Here is a 25,055-nt window from a genome sequence, read left to right as displayed (position 1 = left end):
TCCTTTCTTGCTACTACGAATAAGAGAAATATTAAAGATGAAATGGTGTAGCACAGGAAATGAAAAGTGCCAACCAAAGCCATGGATATAGTGTTGAGAGCTGCTTGTCACCTGGTACTTGCTGGAACAGGCATATTTGGAAAAGCTTAGTCAGTGCCAAAAACCGTTCCTCAGTTGCAGGCTTTCAGAATATGTTGCATTGAAGAATGTATGATCCTGTTTCTGCAAGATAAGGGAGTCTTGATTTAATCATCTCTTTTGGGGGACTTCAATGACTTATGCTTTGTGGCTTTATTGGAAATCCTCTTGCCCCTGATACCCTTTGTAACCTCATCCTTCTTCTGCTCTACCCCACCTTCCGTCAGGAAAGAATGACGGAGGCTTTGTTCCTCGGGATGTAAGGGATGGAGTAGCCAGAGCATCAGAAATCACACGGCAGGAACCAGCCTCCGCTGCGGAGAGACTGGCCTGATAATCAGATGCCTGTGGAATTTGGCTCACTCTGAACTGTATTCTGAAAAAATTGCTACGGTTTGATGTTAACTCTCTTGCAGAATATGAAATGTAACTTTATCACAAATATAACATGAGTATCCTATGAATACCAAGGGAAATAGGTTAAAGTGAAATAATGGATTTTACTTCAGCGAAGTCTTTATTCTTGTCTTGTAGAATGCAGAACCTTACCAAGTTACTGTCCGAGAAGACAATTGTATCGTTGTCTCCCTGGAAGCATCTGATGTGGTGAGCTCATCCTCTGTATATGTTGTGAAGATAGCTGGAGAATCCAAGAACTACTTTTTCCAGTTCGAAGAATTCAATAGCACTTTACCTGCCCCTGTGGTTTTTAATGCCAAATACCATGGCCTATATTACATAGTAACTCTGTTGGTAGTGAACTCAAATATGGTTTCCAAGTCAGCGAGATCAATCACTGTGTTAACCAGTAAGTAACACATTTATTCTATTTTTCTTCTGTTTCTTCTCTTTGTGATTTTTTTTTATTTGTTTGTTTGTTTTTTGCCTAGAAGTTCTTCTTGTGGAGAAGATTGGGTGGGGTTTCTTTGTTTTCAATATGTCCTCCTTGTGTGTAGGTTGAATCCCTGTGTGAGAACAGTAGGGAAGATGTGTTGAGAAGGCTTATGAGTGAAAATTCACAAGGTCTGGACAAAAAGAAAGGGACAGCTGTGAGTTTCTGCGGGCTGACCCTTCCTGAACACTGGCCGGAGAGGTTTAACATACTGAAATAAGTGTGATGGATGAATCTACTTTCCAGATGTTCATCCTAAACCCTTTGAACCAGGAGGTCCAAAACGCTAGTAGAAAGCATAAAAGTGTTGACTGACATTTCGGTGTAAGCACTCGTATTACATGGTGAGGCATATTCCCTTTTAAATGCTATAACCATTCCTTGATTAGCAACGTGTTGAAGCAGTACTAAACTTGGAAAGCAGATAGTAGTCACCAAAACCATGTGTTTCTGCCAGTACAGCTGAAGGGTTTTGTGATGGGGTTGTGGTAGTCTGTCTTTTACTACCTCCACGTGCATTGATCTGGGGGAGAGGTGTGATTTTGCTTGCTCTGTCATCATGCGAAGCACCACAGATTTCGGTGTGATTCCTGATATGTTTCTGGCTCTGCTGTTGCTCCCAAACTGTTTCCATGTGCCAATCTGAAGACAATTTGTACAATATAAAATGATTTCTTCATCTGGAAGACAGATTCAAGAAAAGACAGACCAAAAAAAAAATATTTAGATGGACCAAAACCAATTTCCTGATTTTTTTTTTTTTTTGTTAGTTTGTTTCTAAATGGCACCTTGGATTAGTTTGTTTCTAAATGGCACCTTGGATTCTATGGACAGTTTTAGTTGACTTACGGATGAGGAATGATTATGATTTTGTGTACTTATATCATTCTGTCAATAAGGAAATGCCATGCACTTTAATAACATTCAAATCATGTTACAGTAACCTGATATGATACCGAGTGAGGTGCTTGAAACTTCGGAGTAGCTAGATTTTGCAATATCTATACATTCTTCAGCCTTCCCTTCTGTGGTCGGGTTATGCCCTGATGAGGACATCCATGAAAGGTCCCATGGGAGAAGTATCATGCTGTTGGGTAATGCAGATCTTTCATAAGGCAGATGTGCAAGAACGTCTATGTATAGTGAACAACTTAAAGCAGCCTGAATTTCCTTTTCTTTGACTGCTTTAACCTTGCGGACAAAGTAGTAATTGTAGTCCAATTTCCTATTTTATGGTCGGTTTGTTTTCTTAAAGGAAAATAATGGAAGCATCAGGTGTCATATACAACTGAAAGAAATGCTTCATTATACATTTCCAGTGGGTTTTGGATGCTGCACTTGCAGTTGTGCAGCTGGGCTCATGGCTGTTTGACTTTCAGAGCCCCCGATGCTCGCTGGTAGCAGGGGAAGGTGCGATCCAGGATGGCAGATGGAGCAGAGGCTGCTGTGCAGGGGATCTCGGCAGGAAAAGGGAGCCAGTGTCGTTCAGCACCTCCAAACCACCCCCAGACTCCCCAGTTCTGGCTCGGGGGGTTTCTGCAAGGTGTTCCCGAAAGCGCGGGAGGCCGATGGCTCCAAGGGGCACATCCTGTGTCACTCTCCCTCCTCCAAGGCTTGATGGGGTCCTTTTCGACGGAGAGGAGCCCACCCCTTTCCACCCCCTGCCTGACGTGGGTGCGCTGGCACACAGTAATTAGGATAGATTCATATTTTTCTTCATGCCATATGCTCTCTCGACCTGTTTAACGTTCTTAGTTTATTTTAACTATCTAATTTATTCCATCTGTATCTTACACATGAAAAAATGGCACATTGCAACTAGCTTCCAGGACCAAATTAATTCCTGTTCTAATTTCATTGGTATCAGGAGAGCTTTACCAGTCGCAGATTGGCCCCATTCATTAGGCTGCCACGAGATAAATCAAGCAGGACAGCCAGTGATGCCAATATGGTTATTCCCAAGGCTGTACTTTGATATTTCACAATAGTTTTCTGGGACCTACTGATGTCTGCAAAGGGGTCCATGCAGGGACATGCAGTCTTTCAGCTTGGCCATATGCTGGAGATCTGAATTTCACACAGAGCAGTATGTATCCGAAATGTGCATGTCAAAACAAGAGCAAGGTCCTTCAGAGATGTTACCTACTTAGAAATTCAGTGAGAGTCGTGAGTGACCTCTGCTTCCCAATAGTACATCTTGATGACATTTTCTTTCTCCCATTCACATCCCTTAGCGACGTGCTGCTTCTCAGCATATTGGCAAGAAAAAGGTATGGCTCTTCACAGGTTGAAAGTTCATCCCATCTAAGTCAGTCATATATATATATATTTAGCTTTTAAATCATCTTTCTCTTGAGGAATCTTTTTTTTTTTCCGGACAGAAATCTTTGAGGGGTAAAATAAAAGTATCCTCCACTACACCAGGTTGTCCAAAGCCTCATCCAACCTGGCCTTGAACACCTCCAGGGATGGGGCAGCCACAACGTCTCTGGGCAACCTGTTCCAGTGCCTCACCACCCTCAATGTAAAGAATTTCTTTCTTATATCTAACCTAAATCTGCCCTCTTTCAGTTTAAATCCGTTGCCCCTTGTCCTGTCACTACACACCCTTGTAAGAAGTCCCTCCCCAGCTTTCCTGTAGGCCCCATTTAGGTACTGGAAAGCTGCTATAAGATCACTGTCAATTATTTCAAGCCTGCTTTCTTTTGCTCTTGGATTTTTGGCTTTTTAATAAGAGTGAAATAACTCCAGAATTTATATAATTTATTTAGTGGTTTGCAATATTGGAAAGAAAGTTCTATCTTATTACTAATTGGTTTTGAAGTAGTTTATGAGAGAAATAAAGAGCACGGATGTAAAATTAGTGACTGCAGTTTTCACTCATCCTCCATTTTCCCAGCTTGAAGCCTTGTTTTATTCTTCCCAGGGTGACTCATACCCATATAGCCTTTTTTTTTTTTTTTCCCCCAAATTCACTGTCAATTTTTCTTTTTGTTGTGAAGGAAAAAATGTTTATGCATTCAAAGGAATGGGGAAAGCAGTACATTGCAAAGCTGTTGTGTGCTGTAGGAAAAAAAAATCCCGATTTTTTTTTTTTTTTCCCCTGGAGAAATCAGGATCTTAGGGTCTTTGAGGGTAATTAAACTCTGCCTGACTTTTATTTTAGCTTATGATGAGGAATTTTGAGTGGTAAATGTCTCATTGTTTCGAAAGCCGGTGATTCCTTACATAAATCACTGTAAAATATATTCCCTTTAGAGATAGTTCTGCCTCTGTGTCTTCTACAAAAAATATTCTTCTCAAGAGACCAACGAACCTGCTGCCTGGGACTCTGATCTCTTCAGCTCTCAGAAAGTAATTGTCATTAGACCTAGTTAATGCTCAGTTGTCCTTGTGCCAGATGCTGCAGGAAGTGATTCAGCAAGTCGAATCCTTTCCTCTGGCTCATTAACAGATCAGAGCTGTTCAAGTAGGAGCTTCAGAGGTTTTTTTCCCAATGAAATGTAAAACTTAAACCCTTCATGTGTTTTTTTTCTTAAAGGATGACATGGCACATCTTTAAAAAGGCTGGTTATCTGTGGCAACCCTGGTTTTGAAATGTAACTCAGAAGAACACCTAAGTCCATTAGAGCCCAGCTTTCCCCAGCAAACTAATCGTGTTATCCCTTTTAGGGTGAAAAAACCCTCCACTAGAATCAAAGAAACGACAAGAACTGCAACCATATTATTTCCTGACGTAATTTCCATTGGAAGGCTGATCTAAAGTATTGGCCTAGATCTGTTCAAGAACAGATACACCTTTGTTGTTGTGACAACGTTATTTTTCAGTTTTTGCCATCATTTTATTTGTCACATTATGTGGGCATCTAGAAATTGCAGTATATACCATCATTGCTCAGATACTACTTTCACTTACATTCCCCTTTCGCAAGCAATAGCTCATGGTATCTCTATTACCTATCATAAACTTGAACATTATGTTCCTAAAGTATTAAACAGCAGCTTTTTAATCTCAAAAATGGTTGCTTTAGCAAGAGATAAAATGATCCCTAAAGTTTATAGCGTAATGGAAGCTTTACCCTGGCTATGACTTACACACAGTAACTATATAGATACGTAAATAGTGTCATCCTGGGAAGAAAATGATGTAATTCACACCTTCTTCATGTGGATAAAGGGAATTATCCATGGGAGTTAGGTCGCTCCATTAGTGGGGCTTCTTTTTTGTAAAAGTCACGATATGAACGTAAATCATGATTAATTTGGGTTTGACTGTGAGAAGCAGGAGAGTTGATCTCAGTCTCATTTCAACCACCCACGTGTAATACTGCCACAGTAATCAATCATTAATTCAATCTGTAGAGTGACGTGATCTACAAATATTAAAACTGAATTGATTTGGACTGGAATATGGTACTTATTTTCAATGTACTTTTTTTTTTTCCTCTTGAATTGCAAATGTTAATGTGTCTGGCACAAATTGAATGCATTAATGGAGGATTTAGCATCCGGAATTTTCCAGGGCATTTGAGGAAGAGGTTAGCCACATTTATTATGCTATCTTGATGTCTGTGTAATGCAAACTATGTGCTAAATGCAAAATACTGTAGAGTCTAGGAGAAAGACAGAAATTAAGTTTCCCATAAAGAGATATATAGGAGCAGCAGATCCTGAGACACTAAGAAAAAAGGCAAATTTAGGTCTTGATCCTGCAAGTTTGTCTGTGTTGTTTAATATAATCTGCAAGTCTAAAACCAAAGAGATTGTACATGAAGAAGTGCCTTAAACATGCTATTAGAGGGACACCGAAATCCTCTAAGTCCCTTCTGTAAAGTGGCTTCAGACATCAATGTAGTGCAGAGCCTTATTATTAGACTTTATTTAGACTATTTCTTGAGAACCACTGAAATCTGTAAAAGGCTGGATCCTCAATAGTGAAAATTGTAAAATTAAAAATACCAGACTGTTTATGCTCTGAATTATAAATATAGATGGTGAAGAGTGACATTTTACATATTCTTTGAGTTTAATAGCCCTGGGAGCAGTTAATAAGTGAAAAACAGAACATGATTTTTATCTGCTGAGTGTCCTTTTAATTTCACAGTGTGCAAATAGCTTTTGATGTGAAGATTTGGTGCCAAAGGGAGTAAGATAATGGAAGAATCTTTAAATTGCATTATATCACTAATGCTACTCTGCTAACATCAGCCATGAGCAAGGAGAGGATACTAAGCGGAAGATAACAACAAGAAAGAGAGTCTGTGGTGATTACTGCTTAATTCAATTATTGGTTAATTAAATCAAAGTGTCAGGAGGAAAAATCATTTGGATTAAAAATGAATATAACTTCCATCCTGTATTTGACTTGTGTTAGGAAGGAATAAATGGGGTAATTTAATCACTGACCTAAGAAAGTTTCAGTAATTCTTTCAGAAATAAGGAGACCTCAGATGTGAACGGGATGGCCCAGGGCACACCCACTCACACAGAAGATTGACTGCACGTAAGCTTGTGCTATTTAGAGATTGTTATGGACATTTAAACTACTATTATGTGCTGTGTGAGCTGTGATCTGAACTCGCTGGTCATGCGGATAGTCTCTTTATTTCAGAACAGGCCACGGGAAAAGCCTCAGCAGAAGGAAGAGGATAGGCTTTGTTGCCCATGATCTGCTTTACTCCTGTTTATTTCTAGGCTGTCACGAATTGTCAGCAAAATTTTCACAGATCCCATCCCTGAAGTGCCTGTTGGTATCTGTGAGATTGGGAGTTTCTCCTTGTAAGTGGTTAACATACAAATATACTGATATTTACCTGAAGCTAACGAAGCACCTTTGCCACGAGAAATAGTTCAATAATCCCATACCATTGCATTCCCGTGCTCTGACAAAGTCAAAAATGACAACACAACTTCTTCTTAAGACTTGGGGAAAGATTCTTTTTACATCTGTGGCTTTGGTTCGCAGTTGCTTTGTCTTCTCCACATCTGGAAACTTAGTACTATGGTGAAATTACTGTGCTAGTAACTGGGATTTAATTTTCATTTCTGCCGCAGTCTTGCTTTTCCATCTTTGATTAACCTATTCCACTTTCTGTGGGATAATTCCACTTTTGAAACTGATACTGGTCTTCCCTTTCGTCTGCTCTTTCTCTTGCCCATTGTGACTGTATGGTCTTTAGGGAAAAATATTTTATTAGTTTTTCTCCAGGGCCTACCGCAGCAGAACTTTGAACTCAAATGTGTCCTCATGCCATGCTAATCAACAGCCTGAATTTTTCAGTCTGTTCCCTACAGCATGCAGAAACTAAATCTTTTACTAAAATTTACTAAAGATTTACTAAAATCTAATTTTATTTTACTAATTCTAGATTTAGTATTAGTAAAACTAATACTTTTAAGAATGTGGGCATAATTATTGAGGGTGATGTGCATTAACTACCTCTATTAAGGTACTGTAGTATGACAAATTTCAACCAACACTGTAACCTTGTTTTGAATATCTGCTTGGCCCTCTTGACCAACGTATAGTTGGGTTGCTATCATTTTTTTCTTGCTGACGAGACCATCAAGCAAAAGGATATTTCTTTTTTTATTATTTTTTTGCGGATAAAGGAGGCTGAATAAAACTGTGACTCTCTTATTGCTAGCAACAATTCAGACTCCCAGCTGCGGTGAACTGACACAGCTTTCCTTAGTCCATGGAGCTGCACTGGTGTAGGTGCTGCATCACAGGACACAGGGTGTTTTTTCTTACTTTTTGTAGCCCTCCTGGCTCAGAGTTCAGAGCACTTCCCCTGTGCCCCCCAGTAAACCACTTTACTTCTCTGTTCCTCAGTTCCTCATCTGTAAAATAATGGTAATGGTACCACTATATTTTAGAGGAGTTTGGTGTGGATAAATACATTGAGGACAGTGACCCTCTCTGTGGAATGGGGACTGTGTAGTTACCTATGAAAAAAAGAAATGAATACACATCAGAACTGAGAATCTTAATTCAGGTAAATTCCTGAATGAATCAGTTGCACTTACACTGATAAGCTTCTCAGCTAATCTGAAAAAGTTCACGTTTATGCCAAAGTTATGAGCAATTTCAAGTGTTTTGTTGTTTTTGTCTGGGCACTTTTACATGATTGGCGAGCATTAAAGATGAAAATCTTTCTGAGGTGATGGCTGTGAGTGCTTAAATAACAACTGCTATTTCAACTTCTTGAATTTTCAATTTTCTGTGGCAAATAAGGGAGTTTGTCTGTTAAAGTGTAAGCGTCAAGAACATGAATTCTTTTGTGGGGGAACACACAAATACTGGCTGTGACAACATCCCAGGTAGCTTTGCCCCAGACCTCTGTGAAGCTCCAAATATTGCCTGGTAGTTTTAAGAGTGCCTGTGCCATACCCACCAAAGCCATTTGTTTCATTGGTGTTGTCCATGTGTGAAGAACTCAGTTTGCCTATTAATCTGCTCCTTTCTTCCTTTTTTTTTTTTTCCTTTTATTTGTATATCCTTTAGAACCCCTTCCTGTGAGCAGTGTTTCTATCTATGATTACAAACCATCTCCAGAAACAGGAGTGTTGTTTGAAATTCAGTACCCAGAGAAGTACAATGTCTTTACCAGGGTAAATATAAGCTATTGGGAAGGAAAAGACTACCGAACAATGCTGTACAAAGGTAGGAGGAAACTATTCCACTAAAACTTGATGCTAACTCTGCTGGAAACATTTTGAGCAGTGATCTTAGGTGTGGTTTTGACATGTACTTGTTATAATGATTTCTATTTCTGTTTGTATAATAACTTTTATATCATGAAGTAAGGCATGGGCCTTCAAATTGAGCTGGTGGTTCACTTCGGATTTAAACCAGCATCCTAGTTTTAGTGATGCTTCTTTTCTTTCGAATTTTAGAGGAAGGCTGGATGGGCTGGATTTTTTAAATCAGTTCTGAAATCAACTTGGGAAGGAATCCCCAAGTTCTGGTGCTTCCAAAATAAGCATGTGCACTAAAATCCAAAATACTTTCCATGTTTTGGTTTGTTTGTTTGTTTGTTTGTTTGTTTTAATCTTCCCTGCTGCTGTACAATCCAAAAGAAAAGGAAAAAGGAAAGAAACCCAAAACTCAGTAGGAAGGACAGAGATACATTTTTGCTTCCTAGATATGCTTGTTGAAATCCCTAGATGACATTCTGTGTCAGTTGAAAGCATTAAAAAAGGTCCCAGTCTCTTTTCTCTGGCCAAGGTTTCCTCTTTGGTGAACAGCTGATAGGAGAGCTCTGGCATGTCCCAGTGCTGGGAAACCCACTCCTTATACCTGATTCCTGGCACAGGATTTAAACCTGGTAGTTCTGTATTAGCATGCAGTGACGCAGTGCTAATAGTACTGTGCTGTAGCATTCATTATTGCTCTGAGCTAATAAACCCTGCTGCATATGATAAATTTCAATTTTCTTAAAATAATCTAATCAAGGGCAATCAATCTAACAATCTAGACAGTTTAAAAAATCTAAACAACCAATGTAATCATCTAACAAGAGCAAATTCCACTTTATTTTTTATTTGTTTATAATTAAACTCCCTTTTGCCCTGCAGTATAGCTTAAGCATAGCATCTGTCTCAGAGCTGTGAATGGGGCTGTCCTACAGAAAGCATCCTAGGAAGTGAGAAAGGCACCTGCATACTCCACAGGCCCTGAAACCCCGATGGTTTAACATCCAAAAGGGGCAGGAAAATGTCTCTGAGCGATCCAGTAGGTGCTGGATTGAATTTTGGGCACTGAACTAAGGGTCCCAAAGTCAGGTCACTGCAAGCTCTCTCTACAGTCAGTAGAGGGAGATACACACCTCCGGAATGAGGTCTGAAAATTTGGGAATCTCTTCGCGTCAATACGGAGCGAAGCTAGAAATCACGTTTTCGGCGCCGTCAAGTGCCAGAAGTTAGGGAAGGTGATTCTGGATCATAGTACAGAATATAAGTGACCTCCTTCCAGAGGGCAAACGGGATACAGGCATAATTCTTGTCTTCTGCAGCTGACATGGTTCAGGGGGCTGGGGTTCATGGTTCATGGTTCATGGTTCAGGGCTTCTGAACCCCCCATGGTTCCAGGGGCTGTAGCGCTGCAGCTGCTGATAAATAAAAAAGTCAACCTGAATTAAGAGATTCACTAATCAACTTGCACACTCCTTCCTGTAGCCAAATAGCCCTAAGCAACTTCTCTCCAGCCCGCACGTGTACCGATGGTGGAGGTGAGCTCGGCTCTCAGCACCGCACCTTGCACTCCGTTGCGTGCTGGATGGCCCTTCCAGCATCTATCCCGAGTGCTGTGCCTCAGTCAGCAAAAAAAACGAGGAGGCTTTTGCGTGCAGCAGTTAAAGGTCTGCAGAAACTGTCAGATGCTCTTTGAGATGTTCGGTGTCACGTGGAACAGGTTGCCAGATTCAGTTCCCTTTCCTGTGAAAAGTAGTTCATGTTTCTTGTGCCGGGCTTTTTTTTTTTTTTTTTTTTTTTATTGTAGAAAAGTGGCTTTGGCAGCCAGGAAAAATGTTGGCAAGCAGAATTATTAGAATTTCCTGTCTCAGACCAGGCTGAGCAGTGTTTAAACATCTGAAACGCTGCCAGTTCAGCATGTGCAGTTGCTTTATCAGAAAGTGAGCATTTGATGCATTTTCCTCTTTTTTTTTTTTCTCCTTTCTTCTTTTCTTTTTAAACCTTCTGCAGATTTCTTTAAAGGTAAAACAGTTTTCAATCACTGGCTACCGGGTATATGCTACAGTAACATCACGTTTCAGTTGGTATCAGAAGCAACCTTCAACAAAAGCACGCTGGTGGAATACAGCGGAGTCCAGCATGAGCCCAAACAGCACAGAACAGGTGAAGAAAAATGAAGCAAACGTACCGTTTGCTCCGAGTTTGTATGGCTGCTTTCCTTTCTGCCCTGGGGAGGGGATGGATCCCACAGGGAGGAGGGTCTGCGTGGGAGCAGTCCTGGGAGCATGGGAGGAGGATGCTGCAGCCAGGACGTAGCATTATGTGTGCAATACAGCAGAAAGGGAAATTTGCGTGAGGGTTTCTGTTACAAAGCTTGCTTTTTTGGAAATAAATTCTGCCTCACATGAGATATCCTAGGGAATTAATTTTTAAGCCGCGGGAACAGCTGCACTGAGCATACTATTGATCTATCTATATTGGTCTGTCTGCTTGCGCAGTGAATCATAGCTAAACTGTTGGAGAAGACCTTCCTCATTGTGCAGTCTTCTATCACGGAGAAGAATGTCATAGTCGCCCCACTTGGCAGCCAGTTTATGCCCTGAAGCATGAACTTTTAATTTCCAAGACAGCAATGTCGTGAAGGCTGAAAATTGCATTTGTTCAAGGTCCAGAACTAATTTAATTTGGTCCTGGGACGGTGCCCAAAACTTTTCTGCTCATCTGTTGGACCACAGACATTTTCCAGAGTCCAAAGTGAAATGAACCAGTGGTAAAATCAAAAGGCCAGATCTTCAGATGAATACACTGATGTCAGTCCGTTGCCTTGGACAGAGCAAAGCCAACTGATGCCAGCTGAGTTCTGTCCTGAGGATCCTAAATATAGTTCCCGAGATACTGAACCATAAGAATACAACCAACAGGATCACATTTTTCTTTCCTCTCATCCCTTGGTCTTCGCACGAACTGCAACGGGATTGTAGTGTCTGCTTTTGTGTTACTGGCTGTGGCTGGGACAGGGGAAGTGAACAAGTTAGTGTATTGTAAGGTGCCAGCTTAAAAGATGCCAGTCAGAATTCTTTTCATCACACGCTTGTCGTGTGTAAGGGCAGAGAGAGAAGCAATTACAGTGAGTGAGACAAAATGCTGCGTGTTCACCTCCTGGTATAAGTCAAAGTAACTTCTTTGCGTGCGTGTCTTCCGGAGACCCAAATCCTAAGATCAAGCTTTCACAAGTATTAAAATTTAAACTAATGTTTAATGCCTGTGAAAAGGTGGCTGCCAAAAGCATATGAAAAGCCCTACAGCAACGTGAAGGTCATACTTCTTAAATATGAGTTATGCCATATATTATTTTTGCATATGTTTTTCAATTCATTTCTGCAGAAGTATTTTTTCCCGTGATCAAGATGCTTCTGGAAGACACAATAAAATAAATGAAGATCCACTCTTACAAATCCGTACTCTGGTAGCCTTGCTGCTCTAAGAGCACTGAGGTCTGATTGATTTACTGTGACTTCACATCTACTTTTCTTCCTGGTATTCTTGAATTCTTCTTTGCATTTACACTCATCTTGATCCCACTAGACCCACTTCTACTATAAGTATATGTAAGAGAAGGGAGAATCTTAGTAAGAACAGGTCATTGCGAAATGTTCTTAGATGTATTTGTTTTCTGCAAACAATGTTTCTGTGGGGAATGAACACCTTGTAAAGGTGCACAGAACATACCTGTTAAAAGACTAACCCTTGCTTCTCTTTTAGTTCCTTACCCACCTCGAAACATTTCTGTTCAGATTGTACCGATCAACAGAAACAACTGGGAAGAGCACAGTGGGAATTTTGCAGAAGTATCATTCATGGGACCACAAGAAATCATAAGAAAAGAAAAACCAAGCCATTTTTCTGACAACCCAACTGAAATTCCAGCAGTGAACACATCTGCCGCCTGGCTGGACTACCGCTATAACAGCACTCAGTACGAAACCACATCACAGCCGTACTGGTGGCCCAATGAAGCTGAATCATCAGAGGGTGAAGAGGAGTTTGTCAATGCAGTTTCCAGTGATTACGAGGCCAATGACATCAACGCCTCTGGAAAACTCACACCAGAGCCCCGTTCCTTCCTTCCTGTACAAATGGTGCTGACCTGGTTACCACCAAAGCCACCTACTGCATTTGATGGTTTCCATATCAATATTGAAAGGGAAGGTAAACCAGAGCCTTATACCCTTTTCTTACCTCTTTTCTGTAATTCCATCGGTGGGTTGTCTTCTCTACAAATTATTCATTACTCAGTACTGTGCTTCAGAGGGCTTTGTTAGATCTCCTGTATTTTTTGAGAAGCTTCATGCATTGAATAGCATCTAGTTCTGGCTGGGCGTCATAAAAGTCAGGGAGGAGGGGTAAATTGCAGTTTGCAATTTTCTTTTGTTAAGATTTATACTGTTGTACATATTGCCTCAGTGTTTACACTGCGCTTATCGTAAATCCGTTCTGGTGTTGGAGAAAGGAGAAACGAGCTGATAGAAATTTGAGACAAAGAAGGTACGTTATGCCATATAGTTTTGTCTGCCACTGAGAAAGGTTCTCAGGGGGACCCGGACTGGAAGAGGCACACAGAAAAGGTCATCTAGATTCAGATTAACAGCTGTTTCAGAGGACAGCTACCAAACATATTCCTTAGGCCACAAGGAGGCTGTGGTGGAGAAGAGAGAGACTTTTCAAGTGATGGACCTACAAGAAAATTGCCATATTGTGTAAAGATTTTCTGGTTTAAAATCTATTTTATCCTACTGAATTTTATTTCCTGACAAGCAGTTTTCATAAGCCTTCCCACACTGAGGGCAAATCGTTTTTTGTTTTTTTTTTTTTTTTTTTCAGAATAAGAATGCGATAGGTAGAAAATTGGAAGCTCTTTTTCTTCCATGCCAAGCTGTTTTTCACTTGCACAGTCATGGCAACCCTATTTTATCATCCCTTCTGCAGAATGAAAATTTGGCCTGAGTTTATTGTTCCTCTACACCTATACTGCCACCTTGGTCATTAATTACTTTTGTGCTGATGGCAAGAAGTAAAACTACCCACATAAATCCAGTCCTTTTGGATACTTTTTAATCCCACAGCAGAAACAGTATTAGCATTTCTGATATAAATCACTTTCTCAGAGGCTGGAGCCTTTCAAATTTCAATTAATCCACGCTTTTTTTCCCCCCCCTCTGATTTAGAGAACTCCACGGAATTTTTGACAGTAAGTGAGGACACTCACAAATTTGTTGCTGAACTGAAAGAACCAGGAAAATATAAGTTGTCTGTAACAACATTTAGCTCCTCTGGCTCTTGTGAAGTTCGGGGAAGTCAAGCAGCAAAAACACTTAGCTTTTACATCAGTAAGTATCTCAACAAATCTGTCTTTTTCTCCCAGACCAATATAACTTTAATGTACAGAGTTTGACCACTGTGGCAGCTGTGGCATCTGCTGCAGGATAAGAAGAATTTGGTCTTCTGGAATTCCCTGTGCCAGAGAAGGAAATATGGTGCAAGTATGTTTATATATTATATCCTGCCTGGATGGGCCTTCATCGTGCTGTCTTGGCAGAGCTAAGAACTGAAAGCAGGGGACGTGTTTGATGGAGTCATTGCCCAGTGTTCAGGAGTGGCTCACTGAAACACGTTCCCCTCTTGCATCTTCAAAAGACAGGATTTCATTCCGAGAATTAAATCAGTGGTCATAGAGATTCTTGAAAATACTGAACTAAGTTCCTCCTGGAGGCTGTATGTACCAGGTTAGGGATGAAGGGCATCTCAGGCTGAGAGTGTGGGAATTGTACAATTAAACACTGAACTCTGAAATTACATGGTCTCTGAGAGAACACGGGGCAAATTACAGTAGATGAAATAGTTCAGCCTGCTAAATTCAGGGGAGAAAAAGTAATTTATTACTTCCCTGTAGAATCCCAGGGTTTCTTCACTGAGCATTTAGTAGAAGACGAAGTAATAATACACTACTGTGCAAACTAGTACCGTGACTGGCGATGTGGTCAGCAAGCGAGACAGGTGTTGGTGAATTCACATTGGTTCCTGCCGATGACTGTGGTGACTTTTGTACCTTTTTCTACAAAAGGAAACAGATACAGCCTTCAAAACGCCCATGCAATGAGAACAGGGGAATACTTGCAGCGTGACACTATTTTACATGTGGGAGGGTAGTGTTTCCCCCGAGTCATCAATGCTGCGACAAGACACGGTAGCTAAAACTGGCAGAAATATTCATATTAAAAGGAAATGTACTCAAGTACTTAAGTACATTACTAATAAAAAATGTGTCTTTATACATAACATTTACATACTAACTATTTAGGCTTAAATTCATCATAATTCTTGACTGCATGTAACTGAATTCCACTTGCTCCTGTGTTTTTAACAACTTTGTAGTTGAAAGAAACAGTACTTGGAAAATAAAGAGAAAAGAGGAAACAGCACGTGAGAGAAAGGGTCTCTGCTGTTGTAGTTTCACTATCTTGTGAACTATTTCTTCAAAAATAGTTGACAGCTTCGTTATATGGAAAGCGTTGAGTATATATAAATATGCAAGTATATCAAATAAATTATGTAGCATTGCTATTGGTACTGAACGTTCTTCCATTTTACAAGGTGTGACTTATTTCCATGAAACAATGTGCAATACAGTGTCCTCCATGAAGGAGGGAGGGACAAAGGGGGGACAAAGACCCGAGAGAAATGAGAAAATATTAGTCCAAAGTATAGGTGTATGGATTGCTAGATTAAGGATGAACTTGAATCTCATTGGGTATAAAATACTAAGATGTTGCAGGAATCTAATGAAGATTTTCATTTTACATGTAACACATGAGAACATTTGTGGTTTTTTGAGGTTTTGTCTGTTAGTTTTGCAGGCTCTTAGAACCAGGTGAGGATTCTTGGCAGTTGTCTCGTTCTGTCAAATGCAAGATTCTTAGTATTTTAGGTAGATTTTGTCTATATTTCTGGTAGTATGCCAAGTCTGAGATGTGCACAAGTACACTTAAGGTGAAGTTGCTTTTCCATTCCTCTTTCTGAGTCTGCTCAAATAGGCTTTTTTTGTGGGGGCTAACAACTTTGGGCCGTGACATGAGATAGCTCAGTTCCCTGAATGCCAATGCTGAAGCAAGTTCTGAATAGTAAGAGCTACACATACATCCTCTGGCTCCCGAGACTATGATCACATCCCTTGCTTTACCTGAGCAGGTGTGATGTCTTCACCTGTCTGATGTCTTGAATAAATTTTGCTCATCGCTTCAGCCTTATTGTTGTAGCTCCCAGTCAGTGACTCATCCTGTCAAATTACTGACTTGTATTGCACAACATTTCCCTTGCACACAGATAGCAGGATGGATTGTCAGATCTTATAGGCTGATCTTACACCAAATTCTTGCTCTGGCATTTGTTTTATTTTCTCAATAAATGTAAAGTACCATTAGAATTGCGTGGAGGAACGAATATCAAAGAGAGCGCTGTCACAAGCGTCACTTAAAAATGACAAAAAAAGCTGATGATTTTAATGAAATCTGAAATTTTGACCAAGTCTAGCTGAAGTTATTTTCCAAATTGTCATTTAATCTACATTTAAGCCTGTGTTCTCTACCAAGTGCTTTGAAAAGTCCGATGGAGAATGAGATTCTTCACTGCAGTGACCTCTGTGAACTCGATTTTCACGCTTCGAGGCTGTAGTACACTTGGAGGGTATGTTAGTATGTGGAGAGGCGACCAATTTTATGTGCTTATCCTTTAATATTTGTCAATGATCTGTACGTTATTGGATATTGCTGCTTTCAAACGTTCCCTTGAAGCAAATCTGATGTTGCTGGGTGGTCTCAGGTAAGCGATAGAGAATACTGCAATCTGAATTTTCAAACAGGGACTTTTCTGCAATCTGAATTTTCAAACAGGGACGTTTCTCTCGTCATCTGCTCTGCTACAAGTGAAATAGCACCAGGCACAGGCTGTTTCCCAGGGGCTGCTGTCTTCACTGCCTGGGGGCTGTGGAGATGGACAACTGTCAGTCCAGCCTCTTCCACTAGCAGTAACTAATCCCGTGAAAGAAGGATGTTTGAACATATGTGCCTCAAATGCGTAGCGTGTCTTGCTCATGTGTGCTTTTGGGATGTGCCCCAGGCCCCACAGGTGAATGGATAGAAGAACTCACTGAAAAGCCCCAGCACGTGAGCGTGACGGTGCTGAGCTCCACTACTGCCCTGACGTCGTGGACAGCATCGCAGGAGAGTGGCGGCAACAGCACCATCGTGTCTGTGGTCTCCCTGACCTGCCAGAAGCAAAAGGAAAGTCAAAGGCTTGAAAAACACTACTGCACGGAGGTAAGGGGTGGAAGCTGGAGCCTTTTCAAATGCAGGAACGAAATCCCTAATTGTCCTGCTCTTTGGGATCTTCGTGCTCAAGGACCCTGGCAGGCTATGGGCAGCAGCAGGTGCTCCCTTCTGCAATCCAAAGGGATGCAGCTGATGTGGAGCGGAGGGGAGAGCACAGCATCCAGCAATGAAAGGGTGCAGTGAACCATAGTAGTGTTAAAATTGTATTCCTGTTGGACTGATGGTGGCTGATCTTCTTTTTCAGGCTTGTGAGTTATGTTGTACCCTTTGAGACGTTTTTGTGGCCGTGGGCAGAATGGTGCCGTATCATAATAACACTCAGGCATATGCTGGATTCCGTTTGTATTAGGCAAAGTGCTCACCTGCATGATTATCCTCAAACTAGTGTAAATTCTTTCTTAGATGTCCTACGTATGAATACAGAATGTGACCCTAAACTTTCTGGAAGTTTAGAGGTGATTGGATATCAGGTGTTTTTTTTTCATCCATAAAAAAACATGTCAGCGCTGGGAAGTAAATACTGATTCAGACCACCTGTGATTTGGATGGACAAGAATTCTTTAGGGCTGTTTATAATGGGCAAGAATCCTGAACCCCAAAATGTGGCAGTTTTCTGTTGTTTGAAACCCGTAGTGAGTGCAACCCCACGTCAGATCCTGTGGCTATGATGGATCAGTGGCATGTGGCTTCAATTAGAAAGAGGTTTTAGCCCACATCTCAGTTTCCTTACCAAGATGCTGATAAGGCCATTTTCTGAGCAGTGCCATAACTTCTGTCTGGCTCCCTAAATACGTGTATGATGGAGGAATGTGCAAAGGACTGCAGCACTGCCCTGCTGCACCCTCATGGGTGCCCATGGGAATGGGAGGAGACCGCTAATGCTCCCAGTAAATCTTCATCTCCTTCAACTTTGTGATTAGCCCTGCAAGTTAATTGATACAGAGTCTGCGTCCTTTAAAAATGTCTTTTGAAATTTATCTTTGTCAAAACGTTTTGAGTTTTATTCCAAGAATGGCTGTGAACTTAAATGTTTGGAAGTGTCAATTTGAGAACTGTTTTTCAGAATCACCTTCTAATCTTATTGAGTCATTTTCCTTCCATTTATTAGAAGTGCAGTCATTTAATCAGGAAGAAAAACAGTATGGTAGGTGATTATATACCACAGAGCACAAGTATATACATATATGATTAAAGTAAGTACTACAGGATTAATCTACAAACTCAAAAGCAAGTACCCAAAGCTAATCTGTGAATAAACAAGATATCTGCAAAAGTCAATGTGTGTTTATTGCAAGCAGGTAGAAAGGTCTAAATATAGTTATTTATTTCTTTTTGTCATTACAAATATTCATACCATCTCTAATCAAATTTTATCAGCTTATTATATCTGGAATTATTAATGGCTGTTGGTTTGAATTCTCCTTGACTAGCTGAAAAGGGCAAAATTCAGTGCAGAGTTCTATCCATTTCTAACATTGTGCATGATTTAAAAGTGATTTAACTTTCCAAAGCAGCTGCTAAAGACAAATTCTGTTCCTCACTAAATCTCTGCTGGCACTGATAGATTCAAGTGCATTGCAGTAAACTACCACTGCAAAGGAGGCTGCGATACAGACTTTGGAAAGGTTGCAAGGAAAATATTAGTAGGAAATATCAGCCTGCACTTCTAGAAGGGATACATGAAGTCCTTTCCTCAAAGCTGCTCTGTACATTTACTGTTAGCTGGCTCTTCAGGAGATAAGACTTCTCATACCGTATCAGACCAGGAATCACTTGGTCAGGCATTCTGCCTCCAGCTCTGACTGAAACCTCGTGTGGCCCAGCAGAAATTTTGATGGTGATGTTTCAAACTGAAGAGAAAAATCAATGTCCCTTAGTCAGGTTTTGTAGTGCTGTGCAGGACGGACCATGAAAAGCCTCAGGCTTTTGTTGAAAACACACGGTCTAAAGACTCCAGCCTGAATAATATCACCTGAATACGGATAACGTAGCATGAATATTTCGGTAAACTTCAGCGGGAGGAGATTCATAGATTCATAGATTTCTAGGTTGGAAAAGACCTTAGAGATCATCCAGTCCAACCGTCCCTAATCCCCATTAAACCATATCGCTAAGTAGATCATCCACCCTATTCTTAAACGCATCCAGGGATGGGGACTCAACCACCTCCCTGGGCAGCCTATTCCAGTGGCTGACAACCCTTTCAGAGAAGAAATACTTCCTAACATCCAACCTGAACCTCCCCTGACTAAGCTTATGCCCATTTCCTCTTGTTCTATCTCCCATCACTAATGTAAAGAGCCCTTCCCCTACCTCCCCACCATCCCTTCTTAAGTATTTGTAGGGGGTCTGCAGCGTGACAGCTGACCTTATTCGGCAAGGCAAGCGCGATTCTCTGGGTCAGATCGATTCTCAAGTCAGTCCTGGCCACTTCCAGAGTTTTGCCGTTTTGGGCTTAATGAATGGAGTTTTAGCTGCTGATGCCGGTGTGTTCAGAATCATGCCTTTTGTAACTGCGGTAGTTCGAGTACAGTCTCAATATTCTTTTAATTAACCTAGTGAATACTTCACATCTGGTGTGTTCTCCTCCTATTAGGTGAATTCAAGCAGCAGCCTCATTGAAAATCTTGTTCCTGGTGCCCAGTACCAAGTCGTGGTTTACTTACGGAAAGGACCATTGGTTGGGCCGCCCTCTGATCCTGTTACATTTTCCATTGGTAACCTCTGCATCTGCTGTTTGGAATGCATTTGTTTTGGTTTGTTTTTAAATATGTGTAATATATTCAGGAAGTCCTAGAGCCCATGAAGGAGTACGCAATTGTTGTGTTGGTTATTTCAAATGTGATGAACCCTTACTGAGAATATTTTTATTATATTGTCTAGCCCATTACTGAGGTGGGGAAAATACTGCTTCAGTGGAAGGTAGATATTTCACAGAATCGTAGAATGGTTTGAGTTGGAAGCGACCTTAAAGATCATCTAGTTCCATTCCCCCTGCCATGGGCAGGGACACCTTCCACTATATCAGCTTGCTCAAAGCCTCATCTGACCTGGGCTTAAGTTTCGCATTTAAATGTTAAGTTATTACCAAACCTAACTGGAGAGCAGTAATGGCCAGGGTTCACACACCGAGTGCCCTGTGGAAAGAGCCATCTTCACCCTTGGACACCTGAATATGTTTTTCTCTAGCATTGCTCATGGTCTATGTCATTTAGGCTGGGAGTCACCTCACTGAGATGTAGCCAGCCTGAGCTGCAGGTGGTCTGCAGTGCATGGAGAGATGTGGGCACTTCCTAGAGGTGATTCATTCCCACTGTCTCATGAAGTGCTGAGACTGCTGTTGAGATATTTGTTGCAAATGTGCTTTATGAAGGACGTAATATGGCCCAGTCTGAAGGCCACAGTGCTGAGAGTCAGGAGGACTGACTTATCTCCTACTACATGACCGTCACCAACTTCAGTTGCGTATGCCTTGATTTTCTTGAGTTTATTGGTGGATCTTGATGCTCTCTGCTTTGAGATTTGAAGGTAAGAAAAATGCTCTGAGACAGAGTCAGATTTTCAAGAATGTGGTTTTCTGGCCAACAGGCAGAGCTGCTGCCCTCATGCCTGCAATTCAGGATCCCACCAGGCTCCTAAATAAAGAGTCACTTAAGATAGAATTCAGTATCTTTTAGTTTCGGTATCATTTACTTTGTTAACTTTAACAAAATGTATTAAGAAGAGAAAGGACAAAGAGGAAGAGATTCAGTGCATAGAGTTACATTTGCAGAGAAGTATTTAACCTGAGTCACCCAGCTTCTCCTTTTGACAAATAGTCTGTCTTGTGGGAGAGCAGGTGGCTGAAAATTAGAGATCTCCTGTAGTTTTCATTCTGCTTCCTCTCTGTGATGTCAGGAAGAAAGCAAAACAGAAAAAAACAAAGTTAACCTGTTAAGAATTGAATCCTTAAATGAAAGCAAATATGTGGACTAGTGAATATGGTGAGAGCCTTTTCATTCTAGACAATCTCCTTATATATTTTCATAAACTGGGTCTGAATAAAAATTTAAAAAGAGTATGATGTATTTCAGTGAAGGAAAACATAGTAACTAAAATACATATATACTTTATTATTAAAATCTCTATCATTGAACAATTTTTATAAATGCTTTTGATTTTCTTTCTCACTGTAGTTGCTTCAGAAATCTGCAAAATTCTATTTTCACTTGAGAAAGTAAAATCATATATTTCTGAAGTAAATACGTTCCTTCGTTTTTTCTACTTTTGTGTGGCCTCACAACCATAAAAGGTTCTTACTAAACTCAAAATGGCAATGAATTTCTGAACAGAATATCTCATAGGCTTCTTATTGTAAAAGGGATGGGTTTATGCAGTAAAACAACAGTTGTGTGAGTTTCCATTTCTTAACAGGATATTGACTTTGATAATAAAATAGTAGAACTGCAAAACAAACTGTGCTGTGAAATTATCAGTGGTGTTAATGATGAATGAAACTGAAATAAGATTAAATACACTTTTAAATTATTGGGTTGTCCCCATGCTTGTTGCCAAGCTCACTTCCACTGAGTGAGTATTAACACTTTAGAGAAAGCAAAGCACAGGTGTGGTAAATGACTTGTGAAGGGAAAGGCAATCATGTGCTACCATGGGCTGAAGTAATCTGGGTGCTGGCCTTGGCTCTAACATGGTATGCAGTAGCTGGGGCTCAGCAACCTCTGCAAATGTTGGGGAAGTACTGATTTAAGTAGCCTCAGTTAAGTTGTGAAGAATAATTGCTTTCCAGACAAGTAAGAGTTGCAGAAGTTGACCCTTATGTGACATTTGTCTAGTCACTTGACTCCTCTTTCTCAGTGTTATCATCTATGAGGCAAGAATAGTAATACATGACAGCACCTTTAGGTTTCCCAGAGAAGGAGGGCTAGACATAAAACCTGACCTTTCTCATATTCTTCAGCTTTCAAAGTGTTATAGCTTTCGATGCTTTTGTTTTTGAGCAACTTGAAGTATCTCCTAAACATCCTGATCCATCCAGAGGGACCTTGACAGGCCTGAGAGGTGGACCTGTGCAAACCTCATGAGGTTCAAGGCTAAGTATAAGGTCCTGCACATGGGTCAAGGCAATCCCAAGCACAAGTACAGGCTGGGTGGAGAATGAATTGAGAGAAGCCCTGAGGAAAAGGACTTGGGAGTGCTGGTGGATGAGAAGCTCAACATGAGCCGGCAATGTGTGCTGGCAGCCCAGAAAGCCAACCGTGTCCTGGGCTGCATCCAAAGCAGCGTGGGCAGCAGGTCGAGGGAGGAGATTCTGCCCCTCTACTCTGCTCTCGTGAGACCCCACCTAGAATGCTGCGTTCAGCTCTGGAGTCCCCAACACACGAAGGACATGGAGCTGCTGGAGTGGGTCCAGAGGAGGCCACAAAGATGATCCGAGGGCTGGAGCACCTCTGCTATGAAGACAGGCTTAGAGAGTTGGGGTTGTTCAGCCTGGAGAAGTGAAGGCTCTGGGGAGACCTTCTAGCAGCCTTCCAGTACCTAAAGGGGTTACAGGAAAGCTGGAGAGGGGCTTTTTTCTAACAGTGTGTAGTGATAGGACAAGGGGCAATGGATTTAAACTGAAAGAGGGGAGATTTCCATCAGGTCTAAGGAAGAAATTCTTCCCTCTGAGGGTGGCAAGGCACTGGAACAGGTTGCCCAGTGAGGTGTTAGATGCCCCATCCCTGGAAGTGTTCAAGGCCAGGTTGGATGAGGCTTTGACTAGTGGCAGGTGTCCCTGCCCATGGCAGGGGGGTTGGAAATGGATGATCTTTAAGGTCCCCTCCAACCCAAATCATTCTTTGATTCTATGATTTTCAAAATAGAATGAGACCTTCTATTTATGAAAGAGCAGGCCCTGCACTTTATCTCAAGCTAAGCAGCCAACACTGAGTAGTCTGTGGTAATTTCTGAAAAAGTAAACATAAACTGGAGAACAAATGCTGAAAAAATAGTATTTGACTCCTTGTGACAAGGAAACCTTTGGAATTATAGTCAAGAACAAACCAGAAGTAGGTAGAACTTGGTTAAGGAAAGGTATCATTTTAAAATAAAGTGTAACTGGTAACACACACATTACTAACCTCAATTTCTCGTTTATAGTGCCCACTGGAATTAAGGATCTGACGCTTTACCCTTTGGGACCTACTGCTGTGGTTCTGAGCTGGAACAGACCTTTCCTTGGGGTGTTCAGGAAATATGTTGTAGAAATGTTTTACTTCAACCCATCAACGATGACCTCTGAGTGGACAACCTACTATGAAATAGCAGCAACCGTCTCCTTAACTGCCTCCGTGGTAAAGTGACCATTCCTGACTCTTGCTTTCCCAAGCCTGTGTGGCCCTGGCACCTCATGACATTTCTTTGCCCAGCCTTTCCTCCATGAATATGTATATATGCCTTTAAGCCTGGCACATTTTTCCAGGCAAAGCAGAGAATATGGCCAGGATGCTGGAGGCATCTTGTGTTCCAAAGTAAGGGAATGCCAGCTGAACCATGCTAAATTTCAAGCAGAGTGATGAGGTAGGAGACGAGTCTCTTTTTTGTTGACAAATGAGCATGTTGAGCGAGTCCAGAGGCAGCTTCAGTTTGTGGGTCAGTTTGTCAGTCAAGGCTTTAAAAATTCCACCGTCTCCTCAGGGGGAGTAGTCCAAAGCCTTATCTACATAATTAATATTCATAATATGGAATGGGGCTTGTGGGCTAGTCTTGCAGTGTGCCATCTGGAAGGCTTAGCTGCAGAGATGCTCTTGTGAAAATAGCCTTCATGTTTCCGAAGCTAGAAAAACTTACCAGGATTTCAACTAGGTGGAGACTGGTCTCTAGGAGAACACATATGCGTATACACACATGCATTTTTGCAGAAATAAAGTGACATTTTCCTCTTCTTTTCCTAGAGAATGTGAACAGATTTTTTTCAGACTTCACTGTAGAGCAAGACAGCAAGCAATTTCAGCTGAAATTAGTTGTTCAGAAAGTTACAAGTATGCAAAAAGGGTAGCAGTAACTTCTGCTGCTTGTGAGAGCCACAGTGATTTACCATCATTGATTTGCATAATACCATTTGTGGAGTCATTTTGGCTACAGCAGCTTAGCTGTAATTGGGTACGTGACTGTAAATCTAGCACATAAATCTCCAGGGAAATTAAAATCAAAAATAACTTACCAAATGAGTAATTAATGTCTTGTAATCATGACTTAGCACAATTAGATTAATACCTGAGTGAGCAGAGTCATCTTAGAAGTAATGCCTTCTTCCAGAGTTAATGGGGTTCATTAGAAAACGAGATGATGTGGTCTCTCACTATTGCAAATCCTGTTCGAGAAAGCCAAGTTGGAATTCCTTTGTCTGAATTTCAGTCTGAAATGCGACAGTGCTGTATCACAGCTAAAGTAAGCATTTCATAAAGAATGATTTTGAAGAAATAGAGAAAGAGTGTCTCCCTCTTCTTCTGTTATGGCATTTAACATACAGGTAGGTGTTGGTGAACTTCTGTTTGGGTTCTCTAGCGGTGCTCCAGAATCCCACCAGGTCCCACAAATTTCCCTATGATCTACTGACATCTCCGAGTGGTGTGTTCTGGAGCAACAGTATCCAGCCCAGTGAGAAGGCAGAGGAATCAAAAATCAAGCTATCTGACAGCTTAGATCAAAAATTATTTCCTGAAACGTTATCACTTGGTAAGAACTTTTGGAACTGAATTTGCCCTTTCACTCTGTTTAGTTGCCTTGTTCATTTTGTGCTCTGCATCCTATTTTCAAATTATCAAAGCAATGTTGGTATTTTCAATATTACAAGAGGGGCATGTCAGAAGAAGTCCAAACGTCTTTAAGGTTTTGGTGGTAATTGGATACAACTTTTTCTAAAAAGCATAAAGAGAATAGTCCACAAGCCCTAAATTTGGATTGCC

General features: G+C 41.0%; 1 protein-coding gene across 1 annotated transcript in view; it reads left to right on the top strand.

Annotated features, from left to right (window-relative positions):
• The window catches only part of PTPRO (protein tyrosine phosphatase receptor type O), a 158,193-nt gene that overhangs the window by 90,277 nt on the left and 42,861 nt on the right, over positions 1-25,055 (top strand). Inside the window, exons 2-9 of the mRNA XM_086610604.1 lie at positions 673-946; positions 8,538-8,696; positions 10,736-10,888; positions 12,488-12,934; positions 13,951-14,112; positions 16,898-17,097; positions 19,706-19,826; positions 23,248-23,441. Of these exons, the coding sequence (XP_086466730.1) occupies positions 673-946; positions 8,538-8,696; positions 10,736-10,888; positions 12,488-12,934; positions 13,951-14,112; positions 16,898-17,097; positions 19,706-19,826; positions 23,248-23,441 (1,710 nt within the window). The remainder of the gene's footprint in view (positions 1-672; positions 947-8,537; positions 8,697-10,735; positions 10,889-12,487; positions 12,935-13,950; positions 14,113-16,897; positions 17,098-19,705; positions 19,827-23,247; positions 23,442-25,055) is intronic.

This window comes from Tauraco erythrolophus, chromosome 4, assembly GCF_009769465.1.
Source record: "Tauraco erythrolophus isolate bTauEry1 chromosome 4, bTauEry1.pri, whole genome shotgun sequence".
Lineage (NCBI taxonomy): Eukaryota > Metazoa > Chordata > Aves > Musophagiformes > Musophagidae > Tauraco > Tauraco erythrolophus.
Note: the sequence above shows the minus strand (reverse complement) of the source record. Positions and strands in the feature narration are given on the sequence as shown.